Source organism: Akebia trifoliata, chromosome 15 (genome assembly GCF_017979445.1).
Source record: "Akebia trifoliata isolate Shusen 1 chromosome 15, ASM1797944v1, whole genome shotgun sequence".
Taxonomy (NCBI): domain Eukaryota; kingdom Viridiplantae; phylum Streptophyta; class Magnoliopsida; order Ranunculales; family Lardizabalaceae; genus Akebia; species Akebia trifoliata.
In genome coordinates, this window is record NC_141389.1 from 27350026 (window position 1) to 27368588 (window position 18563).

Consider the following 18563-nt stretch of genomic DNA (forward strand, 5'->3'; position numbering starts at 1 on the left):
ATTCATCTAATTATCACCAATTTTCTAGAGACCCCTCTTGTCAATGATTTTTTTTTCCCAATTTTTGTCAAAATTCCATGAATTTTGTGACACGGCTTAAAAAATGAAGTGGAGGGAAAGAGTTAAAAATCACCGAATTTTTTTTTTTTAATCATCGATTCATTCATCTAATTAATCACCAATTTTCAAGAGACCCCCCTTGTCAATGCTTTTTTTTTTTCTCTAATTTTTATCGAAATTCCGCGAATTTTGTGGCAGGGCTTAGGACCATAGTTTTAACTTGTCTATATTGATTATAGGGCCAAAAACTGTGTGTGTGTGTGTGAGAGTTTCATATAATCTAGCTTTACTGCAAGATACCAATGTTGATCAATGTAACAATATATAATTGGTAGAAACATCTAAAGAGAAGAGACTTTGCTTCTTAAAACAACTATTTTTCATGAACTTTGTTAAAAAAAAAAATAGGAACCATAACCTTGAACTGGCACAATTGTTTCTTGTTGAATTTAGTTGAGTTGTTACTGGGCTGAAAATCTCCAAGAAGAAATGTATTACCATATGGAGTACTATTTGGGCCCATGATCCCAAATATTTGTGAATCATGATAATCTGACTCACTTTTTTAGACGCTCTTTGTACGTTCCTTACACAAAATCATAGATCCTTTGCTTCGGGATTCACAAGGTAAAAGATTTATGGTTATGTGAATTGCAGGTTAGGAAGCATATAAAGAGCGTCTGAAAAAACAGAGTCAAATAATCACCATGATTGTATATTTTTATCCCACCCATTGGTATATCTACACACAACCCCAAGGAGTTGGCCTAATTGCAAGCTGAGCCTTGATAAGCTCTTCAAGAAGAGTAGGCCTAGGTCAAGTGTTCGAAATCCCAAGAAGCTATAAATTTCTTGGGGCCACCTTCCAGGATCTGGTTGACCCTCGAATCAACCTATTGCACATAAGATTTTTTGAGGGGGCGGTGCATGTGATCATCGGATTAGTCTCACCCAAAGGGTGGGGATACCCACGATATGACACACACACACACAATCTACACACCAAAAATCAGCAGTGATTGTGAGGTCTCTTTTAAGTTACACACACCATCACCTTTTTTTGTGAGTGTATATCCTTAGATGTAGCTACGTATGTGATAAATAATCGCATAGAAATGCAAGATTTATATGGGATTGACTAAGCCTACGCCCACAAATGAGAGATGTGAGAGTTTCATTATGTTTGAGAATGATTACATCCTTAATTTATGATACCATAGGTTTCTCAACTTGAAGCCAACTCTCTTAAAACAAAACAAAATATTAATTAGCGTTGAGTGTTGTGTTATCCGCCTCCGCTCCTGGGTGTCATGTGCTCACGTATCGTGTTCCAGTTCAACTCATGACCCACTTATATTTATAGTTCTGCCTTCCCCATCAGATCGATTTTTTGGGGGTAAATGGTTTGTAAAGATGGTATCAGGGGTCTAGATTCGTATAGATCACGGGTTCAAGTCTCCTCAACAAAATTTTCCACTCGTATGATTGAAAGGGAGTGTTCAGTATTGCTGTTATCAACCTCCATTCTCGGGTGTCACATGCTCATGTATCATACCCCAGTTCGACCTGTGACTCTTCATAATTATGCCTTCCCCATCAGCTCGGTCTTTTGAAGTAAATAGTTTGTCAACAATTAGCAATCTATGAGGCTTGCAGTTTCCCTTCAAGTTTTTTCTTAAACATTCTTCAAATCCTTAGAACTAGAATAGTTAAAAAGCTCTTTATGATCTTTACGATGATGTACATTATTTTATACTATACTTAATTACAAATCTAATATTTCATTTGTATTAAAATTATTATGATACACTCGAAATTCTAATTTTATATATAAAAAAATATGACAATGATTAACATATGGTTATCAAATTTGTATATTATACCTTTGAACACATTTTCTATTCCTTTCATCTAAAAATATATATATGTAATCATAAAAGAAACTTCAACAAAATTTGACATAAAACGATTTTTAGTGTTGGGAGGGTGGTTTGAACAAATCAAATTTATGCTCCACGAACTCCGTGGTCTAATCAATTACAATGTCGATTAAGGATTATTTTGCGCGATTAATTCAAGCTTGTAAGATTGGAATACATTTTGAAGAATAAAGAAAACTTTTGGGGAGAGTTGTGACTTTACCATCTCCATTCTAGGGATTGCATCTTTGCTCCACCATATATCTGTAATTGTATCTTCATTCCCACCATTATATTCACAAACCACAAAACAATTTGCATAAGAATTATATGGAGATGATGTTAATGGTATCAATGGGGTACTAGCCCCAATGATATATATACTCATCTTAAACAAAAAAAAAAAAACATAAAATAAAATAAAAAATGTAAAATCACAACATGGGCTAAGGTAAGTAATTAGGAGGATAGTGAGAGTATAGGTTCTTTGGTTGCAATAATAGTTATGAGGTGTAACATGTAGTTTTCGGGGAACTCCCGTCGTAGTGACCACTTGAGCTCATTGGACTTGTAGCTATCCTTGGCGAAGATGACTGGCCTAAAGACCAAGAGATTTTTTCAAGCAAAATTTTTGAAAAAAAGTGGGGAAATGGAGGATAATAATAAGAAAGGAGAATTGAGAAATTGCTCCAAGACATAGTAATGTACGTTGTCACGTATATAGCAGAAGCCCCTCATTAGTCTTGAAAAACAAAACTGCAATCGAATTTCTGAAAAATCTGTCTTCAAGATACAACAGAGTCCATTTTTTGTGTGTGGCAAAACTATGTGTTCGTCACAATGTTTGCACTAACCTTGAAGACAACATGTCACACAAGTTCTTTGATACACAATGCTTATTTTACTCAAATTAGAAAGAGTTGTATAAAATCTAGTAGATAGAAGATCATGATGAAGAGTTGGGTGTAAATGGATTTACCTTTGAGATCTAATCATCCTCTATTTGGGCTAATTTCAATGTTAGTCTTCAAGGCAATGTAGGAAATGTAAAACCTCTTAAGACACCATTACGATAAACCGAGAAAAATGCCTATTATGATCTTTTAGTTTTAATGAACAAAGGTGAGACTTATTTCTTTCTTGATTCATCCAGCCTCACATAGATTCAAACTTATAATTGCTATTGTGATTCTTCAACATTGATGAAATTTAATATCATAAAACCATGCATAAAAATAACTTGAAAAAGTTTGGTGAGGGAAACCTTGAAAACAAGCTAGGGAATGTAGTCTAAACAGCAGCCCCAACAGGTGTGCCAGTTCTAAGCCTTGAAGACCCATATAGAGTTTCTTCAAACCGAATAATCTCGTTCTTCGATCCATATGCAACTTGGGTTCGATCATCGAGATTATTGATCACCTTGTCTAGGACTGATTGGGTTCCATCGCTACTATATCCTCCCGCTTTCTCAATCAAGAAACCCAATGGAGCCACCTCGAATAACAGCCTCAGCTTCGCTTTGGTTGTCGGGGATATCACATTTGTGAAGATACCCTTCTCTTTAACAATGATCTATTAGAAGCACAAACAATCAAAAAATCTTAGTAGATGAACTCAATTAAAATGACCCAACTCACTAACGTGGTCGAGTCAATTCGAGCTCACAAGAAACAGATTAAAGACCTGGTTAACGTCAGGCACCATTCCTCCGGTGTACCGCAACGTGTACTTCTCTTTTACGTAGTAGTTGATGAGCTGTTGTAAGACAATTACACAAATTTAAAGATTTAAAAGGAATATTTGATTAAGAGTCGTGCTGGAGTGACTTCAAGATTGGACCTCATATCGCACATCTTGACGTGAAAATGGATAGGAGAACCATAAATGCTTTTCACGTCAGGATGTGCAGCGTGAGGTCCAATCTTGAGGTCACTTCAGCATTATTCTTTGATTAATGTAGCAATAAAAAAGAAGAAAATCAAATAATGGAGACCTTATCATAGTCAGGGTTATCAAATGTGGCTCTCAAATTTCCAGGAGAGAACATCTTTCCTTCACCAATTTCTGTGGTGTCTTTGACATGTAGCCACTTTCCTAGAAAATACATCAATGAGAGATGGTTTATATATATAGATGTAGTAAAAAAGAAAGAAAAAAATTAATGTTTAAAAAGGGATTATTAGTTATAACCTTCATCGAGAAGAAGGAATTCGTGTGTCCCGGGGATGTCTTTAAGAGCGAGGACATATGTCGTACGAGGTCCATAAATACCCATAGCTGCTGCAACTTGATCTCTTCCTGTTACACCCGTTAACTTATCCCCGGGCCACACCCCAAAGATCGTACCCACCGTGAAATTTGTGTCAACGATACTAGACCCATCGAGTGGATCAAAAGCAACGCTAAATCCACCTATTCGGATCATTAAACAAAAATGGGTTTTTATTTTATAGTTTGATTTTCCTCAATTCAATTTACGGGTTTCGATAAGAATTATAATAGACCTTCAACTGGGCCTCCCATGTCTTGAAGCTCGGGAACTTCTTCAGAACAAGCGTATTTGCAAAAATGCGAGTAATTCAAAGCCTAGGAATCAAAGATTAGAGAAATTGAGCTTATTTTTGTTCTTGAAATTGAAACATGAAATTCAATCTCAAAACATAGATCAAAACCAATAAAGTACAAAATTTGGTATCTCTAACCTCGAAGAGGAGCTTATCGGCTAACATGTCGACAGCGAGCTGCTCATCTCCGAACGAATTAACACACGCCGTTCCTCCACAAGAGGCAGTCCTCACTTTGAAGGCTATGGTCCTTAGTGCTTCTCCCATACACATCATCACCCTTATTAATCCCTTATCAGTGGTTGCTTTGCTTAGAAACTCCTCCTATAATTAACAAACTCTACACCATAAATCGTCGAATCTTACCGTTTTTTTTTCAATAAAATTTGATTAGTTAATCTGATTAAATTCCTAATAAGGTCTAGACCAAGTACTCATGCATTAAAAATAAATTGATATAAGTTACCAAGCTATCTCCGATCTCGCATTTAGTCACTAGAGATGAAGAACTCTTCGGGTTTGAAACCTTAATTGAAGATTTCGATACCATTTGCAAAGATTCACCGAAGAGGGAAGTCGATTTAAGACGCTGCAAGACATATCACATATTTATTTATTTTTTCATTCAAATAATTTGTTATTGTTTGTACAATATAACTCGAAAAAATAAAATAAAATAAAGAATATGACTATAATTCAATAAAATTATGATCATATAAATGTTGATATGGTTCAATATATTTCATACCCGAGAACTAAACGATCTAGAAATCGACGTTGGAGACGCTAATGTAGTCGATCGCTGAGACGATAGGTTCGGTGGAAAAGATCCACGTGCGTAGCACGTGATGCTGGTCTCCATTTTTGCAATATTTCTGAAATTTATAGATTTAATGAAAATTTTTGCAAGACTTGCTTCCTTGAAGAAGCTCTCTGTTAGTATGAGTGTGTGTGTGTGTGTGTCTGTGTGTGTGTTATGGGTTGAGCTTGGAAAACAAGGAGAGCCTCAAGGATAGTAGATAAGCAGTTAAATGTGCTTCTGCCACGTGTCATGCTAAAAAGATAGTGTATGGGACTTATGTTGATTCCCATCCTTCCAATTTGTGGCTCTTACTGATCCCCTATTTCTCTTGGCATATTGCTTAACGGCCAACGTTTGCATACGTAGGTGAAGCATATTTTTTTTAAACTCGTCGAGTCGATTCAACTCGGTTGGATTTCAAGGTGATTTGGCCTCAAAACTCGATGGAGCCAAGTTGGGTCAAAAACTCGACCGAGTTATTCAGCTTGGTATAATTTGTTTGTGGTTTATTTTAAAATAGTAGAAGCTATTTTTTTTCCTTCTAAAAATGAGTTGGTCGCCTTACGGTCTCCAGGCGATAGGGTTTCTGATTGATTAAATGAATCATGTTCTTCCATTCCATTGTTCAAAGCAACACTTGTTTTATTTTTGAGTCGTTATAATATAACTCGCCATGTGGCATACTCAATCGACTCCTTGACGTGACAAGTTCGGGAATCGTAGCTTTGAGGGAGCCGTGTATCCAAAGGCATACAGTTCTACAGTTCCCAAACTTATCCACACCAGGGAGTCAATTGAGTATGCCACCTGGCGAGTCATGTTATCGACTCTTTATTTAAATTTTTTTACGGTCGCACGTCCCATCCCCACATAAGTTTCTCAACGTGTAATAGGGTAAGTCAAGAGTCCACCAAATTCCAAAGACAAAGCCCAATCCTTTGGGGGTGACATTCATAGCCACGTCTTATGTTGTTGAAAATGTGTTTATATATATTTTCACTATCTACATCCATGTTCTTTTTCAGTATCTTTTAAAATTTTCAATGTGAAAAATTCTACTAATTAGAATTATAATCAGTCATTATTAAGCATTTTTTAACCTTCTTAATTGACTTTCTCTTAATTTTCTTATGTATCTATGTTACATAAAACAATCTTGTGTTGTTGCATCTCAGTGGCCTGGGTTCATGTCAGCCAGGTTGAGTCCTACCTGAAAGGAAAAAACTTTCAAGGTGGTATTCCAAATTTTGGTGGAAATGTTGGGGCGTGAAAAAAAATTAAAAACACCACGTGTCTTGTATCGAGGAGGGTTCCTTCAAAATTTGAAGCGGCCTGTCCACTACAAAGTCGGACTCTACCCGAATCAAGCTAGAGATAAGCCCTACCCATCTAGTTGTGATCGAATGTTACGAAATTTTATTGGCCCATTTAAGATTATATCAACTGTTAAAAATATAAAAATAAAAAGGGGATTAAAGGAAGAATTAATCATGTAAGATGATCGATTCTCTGAAGTTTACTGAGCCAATTTCATTAATCATCAAACTTGCCAATCCTTGACTATAATACCATTATTTAAAAGAAATATGACTAGTAATGAAGTCCAATTAAACTTCAACCCCTTAAAAAAAACTTGGTATAGCAACCACTTCTTAATAAAACTAAAATTAAGATAAATAAGTTAAAAGAGGACTGAAAAAATATTAATAACTTGGAAGAAAGTTAGGGAACCATATTAGTCGAACTCCAAATAGGTTTCATTTCAAGCAAATACATCCATTTTGTCAAGTTTTCTATTTTTTTTATTTTTTATTTTGATATCGTGGGTATCCCCACCTTCGGGTGGGACTAATCCCTCGGTCACACGCACCGCCCCCTCAGAAAGTCTTACGTGCAACAGGTTGAGTCGAGGGTCAAACAAACCTTGGAGGGTGGCCCTAAGACATTCATAGCTTGGTGGGGTTTCAAACATTTGACCTACTTCTCTTCTCTTACTATTGAAGTTAATGATGGCCTCGCAATCAACATTATCACAGCAACATATTTTTTCCATCCCTTTATTTAGGTGCTTTCCACCAGAGTTGACTAGATTGATAACATCCATGTGTGGCACCAACAAAAATAATTCATGAAATTGATTCTCTCCATGAGTACTATCTTTTAATATATAATCTCACTAAAACACAAATTTGAGCATATTGCTTTAACAAGTCGGCGACAATCCTTCAAATAATGTGTTGTATCAATACATCGTGACCAATAGCGAGGAGAGCAACAATGATAGGCATCTCTTGACAATTTGAACATGCCAACAATCTGATCTGACAAGAGAACAAGAGGAATTATGCCAAAACATGGCACATATAGCCATGAAGAAATGAAATCAACACGAAGAAATGAAATCAACACGCCTTTTGACCAATCTGTACTCCAAGCTGAGCTACCTAACAAGTTGTAGATATCAAAGTTCCTTCAACCTCCTAAATAAAACATGGAATCCTGCCATTGACCCCCTCGTAACTCTTACCCCAGCAACATAGTAGCTTTTACTAAAGATCCATCTGACCTGACCAAAATGTCTTGATACCACAACCAATTCAGGTTTGTGAACTCCCACTACTACATCCAGTGAGTCTTCAAGGGACACCCCATCGAAGAAATCAAAATGGAAACCACCAACAAAGACCAATTCACTCCACTCCAATTCTGTTGGCCAAAGTTCTCCAAGCAACCAAAATTGATGAACCAAGATATACTATCACCTCTCTGAGTATCCCAACCACAACATTTTTTTTTTGATAAGTAAAGAAAGAATTATATTAGATGCTGGTTGAGGTACCCAGCAGAAAATACAGCAAAGAACTTAAGCATCCCAAGAAACCTATCCCCCCCTCGAAATGTTACGCACTCTATCCCACCTCCCCAAAAAAGTCCTTGAAAAAAAAAATTAAGTTCAACAAAAACTACACCAAAAGAAAAGTAAATATAGAAAAGGGGTAAGCGTATCTTGAAGAGCTTTCTTTTCCTCCAAAGATTCTACTGATTCACTCCTTCCAAATCCCCCACACAATGGGAAAAGGTATTAGGCTCCACAAAACCCTCTTGAAATTAGTAAAACAGTAACCCATCTTAGACCAACTCCAACAAGTCCTTAACAGAGAGGTATGCATCCCTCCACACTAAATAACTGCAGAAAATGCAACCAAATATCTCATGCAACGTCACAATGAAATAACAAATACCCCATCTCAACCAGTTGCATGTAGGGTGGTGCGTGTGAACGTGGGAAGTCTCACCCGAAGGGTGGGGATATCCACGATAAGCCAAAAAAAAAAAAAAAACAAATGCCTAACTGCTGCTTCGTCTCTGTTGCACATGCAGCACATATTAGAGTAACTGATCCATGGTCAAAATTCTTCCCCATGCCACTGTCCACATGAAAAAAGAAATTTTAGAAGGGAACCGAGGCCCCCACACAGCAACATTTTGGAAAGATAGTGTGCTCAATGAGTGCTAGATCGTGATAGGAATTACTCGATGAGAATTGTCCTTCCTATCTCTCTCAACAACCCACCATAGTGCTACCCATCTCTCATAGTACCACCACTAAAGTTCACTTTTAAATCACATCATAACCTTCACTCATCTTTGACTGTCCCAGCCAAAAGCTTCCTATCAGACAAAAACACATACACACACGCCCACCCACACGCAAGCACACGCACATATACACACACACACACACCCCTACCCACATGCACGCACGCACGCACACACGCGCACACGCAAAGAGGATATGTTATAAAATAGAAACAAACAGAAAATAATCCAAACCTAGGCTTGAATATGTTTCTTATCAAAATCAAACGACCCAAGTCATGAGATGAATAATTATCAAAAAAGAAAAAAAGAAAAGAAGCCATGGATGAAACTTGACTTACCATAGATGTATCTCTTGGGTGCTCAAGCATCCATCTTAAACTCCACACAGTTTGATTAGAAATCCCAACTAATTCTGCATTCCTGTTATGACACGGAACACCTCAAGACAGTTGAATCCCAGAAATAACTACAAGCTGCTAGATCCTAAGCCAAGTAAAATGAGTTCCTAGACAGTTCAAGAAATAAAATTGCAGGGGTCACCAAATTTAGTTTGAACCTACTAATATTGACCTTCAATTTAATCAAGACTGCATTTGATTGCTAAGAAACTAGTGGGAAAATCAATTTCTCAAAGGAAACATGATTTTCAGGAAAAAAAGCTATTTGCCCAAGACGGCCCGAAAGTCATTTTTTACTACCCACACCTCGAAATGATTTCCCCGTGGAACCAAAAAATTAAAAGCTCACTCTTTCCCGGGATTTCAATCAGTTTTTGATGGCAATCCCATTTTAATCAATTTTCTACTGAATTATCCAGACAATCAAACACTCCCTAAAATGAAACATAATTCTACCAAAACTAGAAATCTTATTCTTACCATCTAGAACTAGTCAAGAAAATTGACTGGAGTTCCTAAGCTACACAGCACATGGTGCAGATTAGCAATTACCACATAAACAATCATAATTCTTTGACAGATTAACTAAAATTGTAATTTTATTAAACTAAATATCCCTTAAAACACTTCCAAACCATACAAAACCCCTGCATACTTTTCTGGTCCATCTTTTGCAAAATACCTCTCTATTATCTTCTTGAATGCATGCCATGTCAGCAAGCTATCCGAACCGGCCTGATGACACTTCCCAACCGCCCGGTCCACTTGGAGTGCTCTCGCAACCCGGTCCAACCCACCATACAAGCTTTCACAGAACCTCATCAGATGCTTCACATCGTAAACCTTCGTCCCAAAAAACACCCTCAGAAGACTCAGAAACTCAACAATCTCATCTGGTAAATTCTGGCGAGTCAAGATCTTCACTAGGTACCCAAAATCATAAGCACTGTGAAACGTCACCCAACTCACAGAGTCATCATTACAGACCAAACCCGACGACATCATCAACTCGGCAAATCGGTACGATTCAATCCCATGTTCTCTATTCTTCTCGAAATCAATCCCCTGTTGCCTAAGTAATTCGATTGAATCGGTTGCATGCGCATCCCTCTCAACATCAAAATCACGAAAATTAAATTCCCAAATAAACTGATTACCAGTACCGAGATCTGGAAGATTTCCATCAGAATCAGAGAGAGTGAGTCCAACCTGGATCAAATTCAAAGCATCAACATTCGATTTGAGGATCAGATAGTGATCAGAAGGCTTTCGTTGATAGAAATAGTCTCCTTCAGGTCGATAAACAATTCCAGGAAACTCAGTATCCATCGCGATGATGGGGTATCGATCAACAACGCCTTGGATCAACTTGAATTCAAATTCAAGATTCGCGGACCACACTTCTCGAATTACAATTGGTTTGTGATTCGAGTATTTGTTCGAAACCATTGCTGTTGATGATTTTGATCTCTAAAACACTCTAACATTCGATCGATCTATCAATCAGAATTAGGGTTTTGTGGTGGAATTAGGGGAGAACTTAGGGCATTTTATAAAAGGCACGGTTTTTGCTTCTAAAGAAGGGAGAACACGTAATGAGTAAAGAGTCTGCTTCCTTTAGAAAGTAATAATGGCTAATTTTAGGAAAGTTCATGTGTGGGGCCCACTTAAGTTGTCTCGAAAGTAACGGACTGGACACTCTTGGCTTGGCTTCTACTACACGGCGACTCAGTACGAAACCAGAGCCGTTCTTCGATAAGCTGATGAGTGTTGATCATGTAGATGTTGGAGTTGATTAGCTAACCAACTCCAGATCTTTCTTAGAGCCAACATGGCTTATCTATTTCGGTTCCTCACATTTTCTTTGGATGGTTTGGCTGGAGTGATGGAGTTGAACCCATAACCATAAAACATGTCAACCATCTGACACACATAAAGAAATCATGATTGGCAATTCTCTATGAATCTAACTTAAGGATCGAACGGTGGATGGAAAAGAAGGTTTGAAAGTGATGACTTGTGGCACGAATCTCGAAGTATACAATTCTTACAACAATCCCCCAAGTACCTCCATATTACCACTATTTTGACCCTAAAAGTAGGGGTGTCAATGGGTTGGTTCCGGTTCCATTTTTATATTTTCTTCAATTGCGATTCTTGCTGGTTTTGATTTCGATTCTGATCTCAAAATAAATAGAAATAGAACTAAAAAAATCATGGGTACCCATCATTTCTGGTTCTCAAGAATCGAATGAGAAAACAGGTATTTCAAATCATTATAAAACCTTTTTTTCTTTCAAAAATTAATATATTACATACAAAATTATACATTATTTTTTATACTAAAAAAATAAATTAATGATTTTTTTCAAAAAAATAGAAATAACTCATTTTAAGCTTTAGTCCATAGTTTATATGAAAAATTGAAGAGTTTTGTATAATATGCACAAAACAAATGACAAAATAAATCGATTCTGGGTACCCGCGAGTACCCATCAGATAGAACCTAATGGTTAAGGTTCCTATCAGTTCGATTCTATTTTAGACTTGACTCTAATCAGTTCCAATAAAAAGAGAATCAAAATAAGAGTTTTCAATTTTGATTCTGATTATCCAATAACACTCCTATGATGTGAAATTATAATTTGACAACACTCGATGAAGCTATGAATTTCTTACGGCCATCCTCCAAGGTCCGATTGACTCTCGACTCAACCTGTTGCACATAGTACTAGAACCTAATGGTTAAGGTTCCTATCAGTTCGATTCTATTTTAGACTTGACTCTAATCAGTTCCAATAAAAAGAGAATCAAAATAAGAGTTTTCGATTTTGATTCTGATTATCCAATAACACTCCTATGATGTGAAATTATAATTTGACAACACTCGATGAAGCTATGAATTTCTTACGGCCATCCTCCAAGGTCCGATTGACTCTCGCGACTCAACCTGTTGCACATAGTACTGAAACCTAATGGTTAAGGTTCCTATCAGTTCGATTCTATTAGACTTGACTCTAATCAGTTCCAATAAAAAGAGAATCAAAATAAGAGTTTTCGATTTTGATTCTGATTATCCAATAACACTCCTATGATGTGAAATTATAATTTGACAACACTCAATGAAGCTATGAATTTCTTACGGCCATCCTCCAAGGTCCGATTGACTCTTGACTCAACCTGTTGCACATAGTACTTTTTGGGGGGACGGTGTGTGTGACTACAGAATTAGTCTCACCCGTAGGATGAGGATCTTTTACTTTTTATTTTAATGATCAAATACTCTTTAGAATATTTTTAAGATACTAATTAAAATGATTAAAAAGATTAAATTTTTAATATAATTAAAAAAAATCTAAAAAATTTATTTCTCAAAAATAAATAAATAAAATCCTAAATAATCTTCCCAAACAAGCAACTTGGGACTTTGGGAAACTAATAAGCCGAATGGAGAAAAGTTAGTGAAGCGGCTTCACTTTCTCCAAATTTGAAACGGTGTGATGCACACTAGCGCTTACTTGTATTTTTTTCCAAAATGATAATTGCTCTTTGAGCTTGGTCTTTTGAGAGAGATCAATTTAAAATGACTCAAATACCCTCACTTTTAATCTCAGATCTCTTATAATATTTAACTAATCATCAGGGTACGTACAGTTCTCTTACATGTATCATAAGGGAATTCAAACTCAAGCTCACCTTTAATTTTTAGCTAGTAACACTTTATCTTTCTCCTAAAAAAATAGTTATCTTAAATAACTTGGTTAAAAAATTTTAATTTATTTTTCAATAAAATGATCCTCTCCTTCAACCTACATGTCTAAAGAGCAATATTTTCAAAAGAAATCAAAATTAAAGTGGATGGATTTTTTAATAAAAAATCAAGGGTTTTCCATAAAAAGGTTGATGATAAGACTGAAGATCATGAATTTAAGAAGATAATAAGTAGATTAAAATAAATTTACCCTTGAAATTGAAAATTTTAAAGACAAACATATTTTTTAGAGTAAAATTAAGGGTTTATAACTAAAGTCATGATAATCTGACGCCCCCATCACAAAATCGTAGATCATTTGCCTTGATATACAAAGAAAAAGATTTATGATTTTGTGTATCCCAAGGCAAATGATTTATGGCTCTATGATGGGGGTGTAGGGGATGTATTGGGAGGAGGGGGGGGTTGGAAAATCATTACTCTTATAGCTAAGGTTGAAGAAGAGGGCATTTAGGTCATTTCTACTAAGTCGTCCAAAAAGACTAATGTGAAGAGACAAGTCAAAATACTCTGCTACTTAAATTGACTAAAGATGGACGGTTGGAATCGGCGTGAGCCGTGTTTGACCATTGACCAATTTGAAACCAAATTTATTTTCTAAGCCCTGCCTATACGCAGAAGTCGTGTGTAGTTGTGAAGCTAAAGTCGGCTCGAACGTGCAAACCGTGTGGAAAATTGCCTTATTTATTGAAATTAATTATTGTTTATTTAAATATTTATTTTCTTTCGAAGCAATAAGTCGATAAAACCAGTTAGATACCTTGAACTATGTTAATGGCCCACCAACCCATTAACAGAAAGTCTGAAAGTGGGCCCATGATGATTGAACGGTCAAGAATGGTGGAAACATCTATGTCCTTTGTTTGATCAGGGACGAGGTCAACTGGATATCTTTGATGTATCAGTCAACCTCAGTTGAAAAGTCTTTAAAAATTATAAGAAAATCATAAGATACATCTAGCTGGATGAAACAATATCCATCTTAGACCTAATTGTCAACTAAATGATCAAGTTGTATCTTATCTTGATGACCAATTGTTTGATTTAAACTATGGACCAAAATTGATCATCGACGATTTCTATTTTTGTGGGATCACGAAAATAGAGTCTGATCAGGAGTTGATCTCAAACAAGAAGGGAATCACCCTTCTAACCGTTTGATCAGACGAATTCAACATAAGTGAAAATAACACAAAATATATCTTTTTAAAAATTCTTTTACGCATAATGATTTGTTACGTACGCTTATCTCACGTATTACGTTGTACGTTAATAAGATAGTTACCCATGTTAAGAAAACAGGGGCAATTGAAATAAGAAAACAAATCGAAAAAACTAAATACAAGATACAATCACACAAAGAAACACAGAGATTTTTTATGGTTTCCTCTAGACTGAGGTACGTCAACGGATCACATCGATTCCACTATAAAAAAAAACTCGTACTTACAGCTTATACCCTTTCACTAAAACGATAAATATAAATATCCCAAAAAAACTATCTAAGATTTTACGTAATATTAGTAAAATTACGAAAGTACCCTTAGATAAAGACATGGCTTGATTTACAGTACCTCCTTGTTGATCAATACTATCAGACTCCACAAATCACAATAACCCACCCAATGAACCCACATAATAAGTAGGGCACACACAATTTGGCTTGAAATAAGATGAAGCCATCATGTATTTTATGACAAAAAAATCTCAAGTTTAAAATAGATAATAAACAAAATTTTATCAAATTATCTTCTGATTTGATCGTTAAAGTATTTTATGTAAAATCGTTACAAATTCATCAAGAGTTCAAATGTTACAATCAGAATAGATGATAGAAGAAAAAAGGAATCAAATTATAGAGAAAACTCACAACATCCGATTTGAACCTGTTTTTTTAATTTTTTTTTTCTCTTAAATAGATGTTTTAATCTTTAATTTATTGAATGGTCCAGATTAATCGACATCGGTCCCAATAAAACAATGGAAGATAATCTTTCATTGTTTATTAGATGGGGGTGCAACGAACATTGCACATGACATACCAACTTCTAGTGTTTTTATTTTCACGCTTCATGTGGACCATAGTCAGCTCAGATGTATTTTTCTTGTCTTTTTGTTAAATGACTAAACTATCCTTTAATATAATGGTTGGTATCTTACTTTTAGTTAGGGTAGAACGGTAAAAGTCCATGCATTAGGCAGGGATAATGGTTATTTAATAGAACTGCTATTGGCACCCCAACTTTTAGTTATTACACCCCAAGAATAGAGACTAAAAGATCATATGTATCGTATGTCCTTTGTTTGATCAAGATATCTTTGATGTGTCAGTCAACTATTTGGAAGTTTGAAAAGTTTTTAAAAATTATAAGAAAAGCATATGTTACATCTAGTTGGATGAAATAATATCCATCTTAGATCAAATTGTCAACTAAATGATTGGTTTTATCTTAACTTGATGAATAATTGTTTGATTCAAATGCTGGACTTGATCCAAAAAAAGTGGTTGAAAACGTCGTTACAACGTGTCTTAAAGAATAATTGATCTTCTTAGTTTTATCAATCATTTATTGTTTTCGTATTATTTTTTTCAATAGAAAGTGTATAATGATACAAAATTTCAAGTGCAAAGTTGGGATTGAAAGGTGTTAAGTACTAATCCCGCCTGATGAAAGTCGATTCTACTCTTTTCAAAGATTTACATTGTAAAAATTGGTAAAAGTTTATAATAAAGATAAAAGAAAAAAAATTACTTTTGTTTTTATCTGAGTGATTGTGACAATCAATTCCCTTCGAAACTGACGGTGAGCATTCCTCGTGTGAATCTTCTTGATTTATCTTTGCTTTTAGATTGTTTTTCGATATCTAAAATAAGATTTCCTTCTTCTAAATTTGAATTTTTTCTTGACTTTTTAGGTGTTTTTTAAAGTTTCTAAGTGTTTTTAAGTTGAAAATTAAGATTTAGGGTTAATTATTAACTTGGGAATACAAATTTAGGATTTTGAAAAGGTTTTGGAGAGTTTTTGACCTCTATTCAAAATGCATCACTTTAAGAAAATTAATTTGTCCTCTTGTATATAATGATTTGTTAAGTTCACCCCACATATTATGTGTTAGACAAACAAGATAATTACCCATCAATCGAACCCACACAACAAACTCGGGCACATGCAATGACTTAATCTCATTTGGGAAAAAAATTCTTTCTGGAATTTGTCAAAATTTTTATAAGCAATATGATACACCTAACATGTATTACGATTAGAAATCTTAAGTTTGTAAATATATAATAAACGAATATAAATATATATAACTCTTACTATCACTTGAGTTAAAATTCTATCAAATTATCTATTGATTTGATCATTGAAACATTGGAATCATTAAAAGTTCAAGAATTCAAATGCTACCATCAAAAGAGAGGATAGAAGAAAAGGGATCAAACCATTTAAAAACACACACACACACTATTCATTGGATTTGAACGTTCTTTTAAGATTTTTGGATCAAATTACTAGCTATTTGCAATCAAGTAGATTTTTATAACTTTTGTTCTCTTAAATAGATGTTTAAGGCTATGTTTGGTAACACTTCTGAAATCTGAAGTCTAGAAATAAGAATTTGAACTTCAGAAGTTTCATATAGTGTCCCCCTATTGCTGATTCAAAACTCATGAATTTCGATTCTAAAATCTAAAATTTGAAACAAAATAAATGAAAATAAAACTAGAGTATGACCACCTTTAAAATAATTCATGTTGATCCCAAATAAAATAAAAGAAGATAATCTTCGATGGGATCCATCGAATGTGGAAGAAAACATGAAGTTTCTCCAACTCCGCCTAACATATTTTTAACTCACATGCCAACTTCTAGTATTTTTAATGAAAAACATCTGCAGCTACTTAGTTTCATTCTCACATTTCATGTTAAATGACTAAACTACCCTTCAACATAACCATTATCTCGATTGCCATCTTACTTTTAGCTAGGGTGGAACGGTAAAATATCTATACATTTGGTAGAGAGGAGTTGTGGATATCAAGGTCACGTAGATATGATGGCTATGGTTTAATTGGTTATTTGAATTATATTTGAAGGTAACTTTTGAATTTGAAAATTAAAATTAACATTATAAACATTAGGACTGTGCTATCACCACACCATTTCCTCATGAATAAACATCATACTTAATTTTAGAGAAGCTTTTGGAGGCCTTAAAGAGAGCCAAACATTGTGCCAAGCAGTTTTCAATACATAGGCTAGAAGTTTCTAAACGGGTTGATTTTTTGTGAGAATGATCTCCTCGATGACAAAAAATTAGCCCATTTTAAAACTTCGACTATCTACGATTCTTCAACTTGTAAACTAGGGTTAGAAGTTTCATAATAAGCTGATTTGTTGTGAGGATGATCTCCTCAACATAGAGATCATCCTCACAAAATATCAACCTATTCCGAAACCTCAAACCCACGTATGAAAAAAAAAATTGGTACAATGTTTGGCTTCTTTAGGGCCTTTGAACGCTCCCCTTAATTTTATAACAAAATTAGTTGAATAATGATATGATAATATCATTGCCCAAACCTCTTTGTAATTTAAATTTGAAAATGTCTTTTGTTGAGTGTCCATTTTTCTTTAAATCAAGAACACCCACCTCTTCATCACCAATTGATCAGATAAAGCAGTTTCCTTAATCATTTTCGAGCATCAATGTGGTATTTGTAAGAGATTTCGATGTTTAAGTTAGAAAAATTGATCAAATTCAAATATTAATAATCAAAATATTTTAATTTCTTTGTACCTATTTGACCTTACTCTGTGTATGTGACTTTTCCACTACGCCTTCTATTATGTACTTTCTTTCTACTGTGGTCTTCCAATATGTTATTTGATAGACATGAGTTGGTCCTGATTCTAAGAAATGTCAAAATTGAAGGTCTTAAAAGAATTATAAGAAAATCCAAAAGAACGTAGATGAAGATAATGAAAACAAAATAATCTCACTTTCAATAAAAGAAAACTTGACTCTGAAAGGAATGGAATGGAGGAATATGATTGGTTTAATCCCAAATCTTTGGGATAAAGCTTTGTTGTCGATTTTGTTGTATAAATATTATGCGACTAGAGTAGGTCCCCTCTTGAGAACAACCTAACTCCATCGCTAACACTCAAGAGTAGAACTCATTTTAAATAGTCCTAAATGTGGTTTGATATTTGCTATCAATCTACCCATGAGTGCACCAACGTGTCAATTTCTCTCTAAAAGGAATAAATTCAGATGACAAGGATTGAGAGGGATCATAAAAAAAAAAATTCAGAAGTTCTCATAAAACTTTAAAAAAAAGGTCCCTATCCCTTCAGAGATTTCAAGCACAAGATTGCACCAATAAACACACAACTGTGACATGAAACAGATCACACCTCGTATCCATTATGCTTATTA

The 18563-nt window shown here is 35.0% G+C and overlaps 2 protein-coding genes across 5 annotated transcripts; both read right to left on the bottom strand.

The window, feature by feature from the left end:
- Positions 1-3046: 3046 nt before the first annotated feature.
- SBPASE (sedoheptulose-bisphosphatase) lies at positions 3047-5541 on the bottom strand. Its single transcript, XM_086425091.1, has 8 exons — positions 5292-5541; positions 5010-5132; positions 4682-4867; positions 4484-4565; positions 4170-4391; positions 3973-4073; positions 3663-3734; positions 3047-3551 (listed from the first exon to the last, which is right to left on the bottom strand). Exons 1-8 carry the CDS (start codon positions 5403-5405, stop codon positions 3270-3272), a joined length of 1182 nt encoding a protein of 393 aa, XP_086281217.1. The 5' UTR covers positions 5406-5541; the 3' UTR covers positions 3047-3269.
- A 1578-nt stretch (positions 5542-7119) lies between these two features.
- Positions 7120-10947, bottom strand: LOC147384954 (putative CCR4-associated factor 1 homolog 11). Of its 4 annotated transcripts, none has more exons than XM_086425093.1 (3): positions 10029-10945; positions 9287-9368; positions 7120-8111 (listed from the first exon to the last, which is right to left on the bottom strand). In XM_086425093.1, exons 1-3 carry the CDS (start codon positions 10793-10795, stop codon positions 7965-7967), a joined length of 996 nt encoding a protein of 331 aa, XP_086281219.1. In that variant the 5' UTR covers positions 10796-10945; the 3' UTR covers positions 7120-7964. The 4 variants fall into 4 exon arrangements, with proteins under 4 accessions (XP_086281219.1, XP_086281220.1, XP_086281221.1 ...); XM_086425094.1 differs by lacking the exon at positions 7120-8111 and adding an exon at positions 8117-8532 and having other exon boundaries at positions 10029-10944; XM_086425095.1 differs by lacking the exon at positions 7120-8111 and adding an exon at positions 8117-8773 and having other exon boundaries at positions 10029-10944.
- Between the last annotated feature and the right edge of the window lie 7616 nt (positions 10948-18563).